The sequence below is a fragment of the Propithecus coquereli genome, unplaced genomic scaffold, assembly GCF_000956105.1.
Source record: "Propithecus coquereli isolate 6110/MARCELLA unplaced genomic scaffold, Pcoq_1.0 Scaffold27, whole genome shotgun sequence".
Taxonomy (NCBI): domain Eukaryota; kingdom Metazoa; phylum Chordata; class Mammalia; order Primates; family Indriidae; genus Propithecus; species Propithecus coquereli.
Window position 1 is genome coordinate 9,584,580 of NW_012148285.1, and position 8,947 is coordinate 9,593,526.

Sequence of the window (8,947 nt, forward strand, 5' to 3'; positions counted from 1 at the left end):
AAGGAATAGATTATGCTTTATTTTCTTTGCCTTTTAAAGGAAGATGGAGCTAGTCTCGTTTTTGACATGGGACCTTTTTCTATTTTCATAATAGACTCTGGGAGGAAACCTGCGAAGGAAGCCCAGAATTGTCAGTTATATTTAAATGGAAATAAGTTTTCAGTTGAACCGTAAAGGCAGAAAGGGTCAGGGCGCAGGGGAAAGTGCTTTTGATCCAAGTCTTTCTTCAGCTCCAGCCAAGGGATCTTGCTCCTAAGCGAGGTGCCATCCAGTGAGCCTCTTCCCTTGGATGAGGCCTGGTCTGGAGGGATGGGACAGTGGCCCACACTCAGTGCCATCCACGCGGACCTCCCCCCAGCAAACCCTCACAAACAGGCTGTGCTCAGGTCTGCCGTCTTCCGGGAACAGTTTAAAGTCGTTTCTCTAGAAAGTTCAAATGCTGTCAAATGTTTAACCAGTTTCCCAACCCACCAAAAAGCCCCCTTTAGCCTCAGAGAGAAATGGAACTATTCTTTTGTTGGCTGGTCTTTAAATTTGCAGACTCTCCCCGAACAGTACGACTACTTTCACAGGTTGTGGCTCTCTGCCCCAGCTTCCACGCTGGAGCACCGGGCCTGCTTTGCAAACCACAGTGGCCAAGCTCTGCCAACGCAATACAACATTAATCTTTGGAGCTTGCATCTGAGCAAAAGTGTGTTTTTTAAAGTCCCCCAGGTGATTGTAAAGTACACCCAGCACGGGGAGCCCCTGTTTTCAATAGGCTAGAACAGATTCTGGCCGTGGAGTGAGAACTGCGTCTGAACAGCAACTCAGCCACCTATTGTGAGACTGGGGCGCTTTGGTTTCCACCTCTGTGCGATAGGACGGAGGTGCCACCTTCCTGGTCGGTGGATTACGAGAGCTGAGTGAGCTGGTTTATGTACAGGAGCAGCTGACTCAAATAGTCCGTTCCTGGCCGCCTCTTACACAAACCCAGAGGTCCTGCTTCCCCACCCTGTCCTGCTGCTGGTGACACGGATGTCTCTGAGCCTCAGTCTTCCCATCTGCAGGGTGTAGGGATCTTTCCACAAGAGCACTCAGCAACCTCTGCCGCACCCAACGCAGCCTCAGTTCTCAGAGACAGCAGCTCCTGCTGGGGTCTTTCTCTAGAGGTGGCGGCGAGTCAGGGCTCAGATAACAAATGTTTGCTTTTTACGCCACTCAACCTCTGTTGCAACTACTCACGTCTGCCGTCGCCGCGAGAGAGCAACCGCAGGCAATACAGGAGTGAAGGGGCAGGGCCACGTTCCAGTAAAACTTTTGTAGAAAGGGAAACGACCCCAGGATGAGGGTGCAGAAGTTAAGGGGGAGGGCTGGCCTTGGGTTCAGACTGTCGGCCACCAAACCCTAGTGTTGTCCTCCGGGTGCTCTTAAGCCTGGGCCAGTTAACGTTTCTGTGCCTCAGTTTCCTTATCTGAAAGAGCGAGTAATACCAGGACCTCACTCCTGGCTTCTGGGAAGGTTTGATGAGTAAACACAAAGGAGGCAGCAAAGACAATGCCTGGCTCTCCAGTGCTGAGGTGACATACCTTGGTCCATCTAACTGCAACCCATTGTGCCTCAGGGGTCTTGCTGGAGAATGACCTGTCCCACGGCCCTTCCTTCCTCAGCGGTGTGAAGGGCTGTACTCGGGAGAGGGTGATAGGCTCCGCTGTATGTTTTTTTAAAAAGCTGTGTAAACCTAACATCAGGTTACTTTGGGGACTTCCTTATGACACTGACTCAGGCTGGAATCTTCTGTTTCCAAGAGAAACTAGTCTGTTTGGGGGTCTGTCTGCCTCAGAGTTTCAGTTTGATCGTAGGGCATTTAGCACGATGAGTATGTGTTTTTAGAAGTGCGCCGTTACGTGATTTCGTTGTTGTGTGTGCATCCTGGCGTTACACAAGCCTCATCCACCCAGGCTACACGCCTGCACAGCGTGGGACTGTGCCCAACACTGTAGGCCATTGTAACACAGTGCTCAATACTCGTGTATCTAACAATAGAAAACGTACCGTAAAAATGTGGTACACCTGTCTAGGGCCCTTCCCATGAACGAGCTTGCAGGACTGAAATTGCTGTGGGTGAGTCAGTGGTGAGTGAACTTGAAGGTCTGGGACATTCCTGTCCACTACTGTAGATGCCATAAACACCGTACACGTGAGCTACACTAAATTGATAAAAAAGAGGTTTCTGCAATACTAAATTAACCTTAGCTTACTGTAACTTCTTAATTTTTTTCTTTTAAACCAGCAGTCCCCAACCTTTTTGGCACCAGGGACTGGTTTCATGGAAGATAGTTTTTCCACGGACCAGGGGTCGAGGGGATAGTTTTGGGATGATTCAAGTGCAGTCAAACCTCTGCGAATGAGAATCTGTGTTTGCAGCCACTCCCCAGCGCTAGCATCACCGCCTCAGGTCATCAGGCATTAGATTCTCATAAGGAGCTGCAACCTAGAGCCCTCGCATGTGCCGTTTACAGTAGGGTTTGCGCTCCTGTGAGAATCGAATGCTGCCACTGATCTGATCCTGTAGACTCTGAGCTCAAACTGCATGTTAAAGATCAGCCTCTGCTCCTTAATCTCCACACCGGTAAAACTGGGATAGCACCCCTTTCCTCAGGCTGGCATAAAGATACAAGAATTTGCATAATGTTTCCAGCCCAAGACTTGCCAAGCAGTGGTCTTTAATCCATCCCAAATCAAGTGCCTTTTGGGGTTAAGGACCTGTGGGGATCTGAAGAACCAGACCCAGTCCTACCTTCCGGGAGCCCTCTCTGGGTCATGTATGGATGGTGGAACCCTCAGAGCCCCAGTTCAAACCAAGGGGCGGGAAGCAGAGAAATCTTAGATAGTAATGGAGTAGCAGGGAGCACACAGGTAGATTTGGATCCCCACGGGGCCACCACCACGCAGTCCTGGGGCCCAGGCACGAATTCAGAGGCTGTTTAGCCTGGTGTGCTTCGGCTGACATTGTTCACCACCACCCAATGCAGAAGGCAGAGCCCCTCCCTCGCACCCCATAGATCCAAAGGCCCCAAGATGCAGGGCAGGCAGAACTGAGTTTTTCCAGCTCCCATGAGTATGGAGATTCATCAAGTTGGAGGCCAGTGGCCACGTTCCTGCAGCACACACAGCTCAGTCCTGTGTTCCAGGGGGGCTAGCCTCGTATAGGCAGGTCCCGTGCAAGGCTGTGCTCCCGGCAGATGGACTGGCTCTCCACCCCCAGTTCCTAAGTGAAGTGTAGAGCAAACCCCTCCCAGTGGCCATTTTCACCGAGGAGTGGTTGAGACCAGATCAATTTCACCCACGTGCTGGTGGCAGCACACCCTGTGGTGCACCCAATCACACCTGGGGCTCTTGGCAGGTACCCTTGCGCAGACACAGACGCCCTTGGTGCCTGACGGTTGCCAGCAGTGGGGAGAGATGGGCCCGTGTCAGGGACACTCACAGCCTAACGGGACCGGGCCAGGAAAGGGAGCTCTCTCCCAGCAGGAGGGGGGAGATGGAAGGACATTTGGGCTGTGTCTTCGGTGACCACTACTGCTCAGCAGGTTGGTTCTCTGCCTTCCTCCAGCTGAGAGCCAGGTACAGGGTGTCAGCCCAACTTGGTGACAGGGGGCCCCACAACCAGGGAAGGAAGCCTCTGGTTTTCTCGGAGGAGCGAGCTGTGCTAGAGGTGGTTCCAACAGGGGCCAAAGCAGGTGCAGGGAGAGGCCAGGCACTGGGCAGCACCTCACAGGCCCCACGTGTTGCACATGAGCCTTTGCTCTGTCACAGAAACCTACAGGGCAGACCTTGTGATCCCCCTTTGTTTGCACCCTTTTTGAAACTGTTGCGATACATATCCCACCCCGTGCTGGTGACAGAAGAGCCGGGCATAGGCCAGGACTTTCTGTCCCCAGGGCCTCCCCTTTCTCTCCCTCTGTAGTGTTCTGTCCCTATCTAGTTTTGCCTTTTCTAGAGGGTTCTATGAGATTCGTTCATGCTGCCCTGGACTTGCATTGCAAGAAAGTAACATCCGCCCATGCTGTGGGGTAGCAAGGTAAACTAGAAGTGATGCACAAGGGGTTTCTAAAATTTTCCATGTGCCTTAAAACCGTGGTTTGGGGATGTTTTTGCATGGGCCCAGGTAACCTAAAAATAAAGGTATCAAAGGAAAAACCTTGGGTGTTATATAGCAGCATCACAGATACAAGGGAAACGTGGAAAGCAGAAAAGATCTCAGTTTGTTGTGATCCCAGCTCTGGGCAGGGTGTCCCCAGGCCTCAGTGACGGTCACTTTCCACAATAAAGATGCTGCAGTTCCGTCATGCACGGCCCGAAAGTGGCCTCACTGATCCTGGTACCAGATATGAGCTTCAAGGCTCTGTGGACCTGTGAGTCTGGTTTTGGCCTAGAGCCTGTCCCGAGAGCGCCCTCCAAGCGAGAAGAGGGAGGGTGTGGGGTAGGGTCTCCCCTCACCTGAATGTAGCGCCTGAGGCCGTGGCCCATGTTCTCCGTGGGTGTCCTCAGTCACCATTTTGGTCATAGTCATAGCAGTGACAGTGAAGATTGATGGCAGCTGGATTTTGTTCCCTGTGTTATGTCCTTGGTGAGTAATGTCAGTGGCTAAAGGAACAGGTCCAGGGCTGGGGGAACCACTCCGACTCCGAAAGATGTTGATTTGGGGAGTCAACTCCTACCTCTGACTGGGGGGGCTCCGCCCTGAGTAATGACTTGGAACTCGTGGATCTCTGCGCGCTGCAGCTCACCGCTCAGGGGCGGTCCCGGCATCTGTGCAGTGCCCTCCTCGGCCCTTTCCTGGCTGGAATGTTCTTTCCTTCCCTCTGTCTTCTGCTCAGCCATACTCATCCACCAGGGGCCTCTCCCTGCGTGGCTTTTGTGTGGTCACTCAGCCCCCAACTCTGCTCTGAGCCACCGGAAGGGGGAAACTGAGTCTTTTAGCTTTGTTTTCTCAGAGCCTGGTATAGGGTGTAGCCCCAGCTCCAGGGAAGCAATTTCTCGGATGGATGGTCCTCTCCCCTTCACTACGGGATACGTGACACCTCTTCAGGCTGGAACACGCACCTGTTTGCTCACGGACTCATTTCTTCAGGCTGTCTGTAAACACCCCTGCCCGGTACCCGTCTCTCCCCCATCACTGTAGCTTTTTGGGGGCCCTGCTAAGAGCCCACCCTCTGCTGTGTCAGGACACAGCAGCTTAGAACCTGCTCATCCCAGGTACTGATCAGTTCCAGAAAGACTGCGATGGCCTTTTCGGAGAAGGTTCCAGCCTGTTCCCCACGTCGGACATACGTGGGGAATTGAGGGGCACCAAGGAGGGTTTGCAGTGTGCCGTATCTCGGAGTTCATAAAGGGGCCAAATTCTTTATGAATGTGAGTCTTTCCTTGACTCACCTGTTTGTGAGGCTGGACTCGGAGACAGCTCGTGGTGGACAGTCCCCATCTGCCACTTACCCGGTGGGTGTCCTTGGTCCTCTCTGAGCTGCCGCTGCTCATCTTGTGACAGGGCCCGGGACACAGCATGAACATTAATCTCAGATTTGTCTTTTAAAGTAAAGAGTTATTTTTTAACATCTATCATGTTACCATTTAGAGATGATTATTGTGTGTGATCAATTGCCAAGCCCTGTTGACGTGACTTCCTATCCAAATAGCCCGTGGTGGACAGAGTCCTCATCCCTGGAACCTACGACTGTGTCCCTCACTGCTTGCAGGTGGGGAGATGATCAGGTGGGGGGGCAGAGAGACGTGAAGATGCTACGCTGCCGGCTCTGCAGCTGGAGGACCAGGCCGAGCACACAGGCGGCCTCTAGGAGCTGGAGTGGGGGAGGGAAGGCACGGTCCCCCAGAGGAAAAAACCCTGCCAGCCACTTTGACTGTAGCCCTGTAAGGCTTTGGATTCTGACCTCTAAAACTATAATGTATGTTCCCTTAAGCCACTAAGGGTGTGGTTTTGTTTGTTTGTTTGTTTTTAAAGCAGCCATAGGGAACTAAGCCCCCGTCTATTCACCACTCTGCATTCATGCCTACAGCAGCGGCACCCCGGCCTTCTCCATGTCCCCTCAGGTGTGCTGGGGGCCTCCTGCACCAGACACTCACTCGTGCTGTCCTCTGGCCCCCCCCCTCCCCGGGCACTTCCTGTGAGCAGCACCCTAGGTTGGCTTCTCAGGGAGGGCCCAGCTGACGTGTAACCTAGGTCTTCCTCACATATGATCCTTAGCCCTGCTGGGACTGCGAATCCCAGGGGACCTGGGAGACCATCTCTAGCTCCGTCACCTGGAATTGTGCTGGGCCAGCGTTGGTGTTCGAGAAACATTCATGGAATGAGCGAACAAATCCTTCTGCTGTTTCTTTACACACAGCGCGTTGTACCTGCCCACATTGCTGTAACCCGTGTTCTAATTGCACGCTTTTACGGGTCCGTGAACGCAGGCCTGGTGGCTGCAATGTGGTCGTGCACAGCCAGCATCCGTGCACCCCTTGGGCTCTTTCGCACGCGGCTGTGAGGAGCATCCCTACCGTTAGACATTGGCAGGACCCTGTTTCCTTAGGGTAAGGCCCACAGGACGCCTGAGCCTAGGTTTTTGCTACGTATCTTCTAAGACTTTACAGTGTTCTCCCAAGTATTTTTTCTTTGACTTCGAAATGTGCCTTTTTAGGAAGAGCAAGGAAAATGGGAAGAAAGCCCTGACTAGTGCATTCTTTCGTAGCCTCAGTGGACCAGGTCCAGAAAGGTGGCCCCACGAGCTGGCTTAGCCACACTTTTAAAAGATGGCGGTTCACGCAGCAACATGGATTTCTCATTTCGCCTAGTTGCACTCGCTGGTCACAGCTGGGTAGCAACTGGCCACTCCAGCTGTGACGGCTCCCACCCCTGGCCCTTCCCTGCCTTAACCCGATTCTCTTCCCACTCTGTCTTGCAGTGACCTTACCCCTCCCGGAGAGCCACTGAACAAGAACAGCCGGCCCAAAGCAGCTTCCCGCTTCCCCAAGCTGTCCCGAGGGCAACCCAGGGAGACTCGCAACGTGGAGCCCCAGAGCGGTGACCTCTGACCTCGATGGAACCCCAGACGCGGGCCCTTCATGTGGCGCCAGCTGCTTCCACCCCTCCATGGTGTCTGGCCCCTCCCACCTCAGAATGACGACCACGCCCAGTGAACCCCAGAGAGCACACCTGTCACACGACACCCCAATTAAACTGAGTCCCAGAGCTGCCGTGCTTCCTGTCCTCAGAGCAAGGTGGCTCCTCGCCGGACGGACTCGGACATGTGGTCACTGTTCTCCCAGGGTCTGCCCTGGACAGGGGCCATTGGTTCTCCAGCTCAGGCGAGGTGCCCCCCCGGTTAAGATGCACAACTCTGATGCCGCACGTCAGACGGTTCCTTCGGAAACCATCTCTTGACTCTTTCCCACGTGGGAATCAGAACGACTGTTAGTCTCTCTTTGCTTTTTACGTAACTGCCTGCAGAGCCTGTGGCTGGGAGGATGGTCTCGTTCCATTTCTCTCTGCACCAACAGTGATCACACACCCGCCGTTGTCACCACCACGGCCCCTCCAGGGAGACGTTCCTTTGGCCTTGCCCCAGAGCCGTTGGTGAGTTTAACTTTGGTTCTTAGAGAACTTCCCCCTACCTCCCGATGGCTGGCTTCAGGAAGGACCAGTCACCTAGGTCCACGTGCACCTTTGTCAGGCTGGGTAGGGACTCGGACATCCTGTCAGTAGCAAACCCCGTTACCTGTCCTGAAATCATTGACCATGGCCTCGCGGTCGCTAGAGACTTGGTTCTGGGAACCGCTGCGGAAGGTCCCGTGGGTTTTCAGACCCAGCTCCACCTCTGCGACCTTGGACACAGTGTGCGCCCTGGACAGATCACGTTCATCACCCCCCACCGAAGACACACGTCTGTGCTCCCCTGCCTGTGCCCCCGAGGTGGATTTGTCTGTCCCTCCCGTCTCAGAGCCCAGGTGCCTGGGCAGGCAGCACAGTGGCCCCCGAAGCTCCTTCTCTTCCTCCTCCAAGCCCATGTCAGAGCACCTTGAACGACTGGGGCTGTTGGCTGGCTTCAGCCTCCAGGATCATCGAAGTGTCTCCTACCCCGGTCAAGAGCTGTCCTCGGATGCCAAGAGGAGTTAGGAAGAGGTTGCATTTTCTGGGGACTATTAAGAAACTCGATAGTCCTGCATAGTCTATTTCACAACGTCCTAAGTCGAGTGGCACCTTGACCCGAGGCTGATGGAGCCGCGGGTGGAGACGTGCGTCAGAAGACAGAGCCTGCCCAGGACTGCTCCAGCTCACTGGCTTAACCATGGCTGTTACTTAGGTGAGCATGGGCCATTTCCTAGCTGGAGAAAAACTAGACAGAATCACCTGGAAGGTTTATGCTGTATATTCCCCTTGTTAGCCAGAAGGAAACTGATTCAGGGCAGTTAAGGAGAAAGGCAAGATACTTTACACACCACCCTACAGCCAAACGGGTGGCCTTGGGCCAGGGGGCCACCATGCCCAGGTGAGGCAGAAGGAGCCCAAGGCACGTCGGGGTGCCACATGGGGATACCCCTCTTTTGTGATCAGGCAGGAACCCTGGAGTTATCACCAAATGCAGATCATCGCCTCTCCTCTTGGCTCAGATGTGACAGGCCCGTCAGCAGCTCCCCAAAGCCTTAACCTTGGAATCACATAGAACATTCTGCAATGGTTTAGCCCATCCCGCTGCTCGAAATACTCCTGCCCTGCTCACTGGTGTGGCGAGAGGGACCTCCTGGTTCCTGGAGGAAGGAGGCAGAAACACCTGGGTCTACACCAAGGTCAAGGCTGGGACCTGGTGCCCAAAACACCACCCCCTGGAGATGCGTCATCCTCTGCCACTCAGCCCCGTGACCTTTCATGTTGGTATCTGAGAAAGTGCCCCACTCCCATTCGGAA

The 8,947-nt window shown here is 54.1% G+C and overlaps 1 protein-coding gene across 1 annotated transcript in view; it reads left to right on the forward strand.

Annotated features, from left to right (window-relative positions):
- The window catches only part of SNX29 (sorting nexin 29), a 496,896-nt gene extending 489,633 nt beyond the window's left edge, over positions 1-7,263 (forward strand). The window contains exon 21 of the mRNA XM_012647575.1: positions 6,948-7,263. Coding sequence (XP_012503029.1) covers positions 6,948-7,077 — 130 coding nt within the window. The 3' untranslated portion in view covers positions 7,078-7,263. The remainder of the gene's footprint in view (positions 1-6,947) is intronic.
- Positions 7,264-8,947: the final 1,684 nt, after the last annotated feature.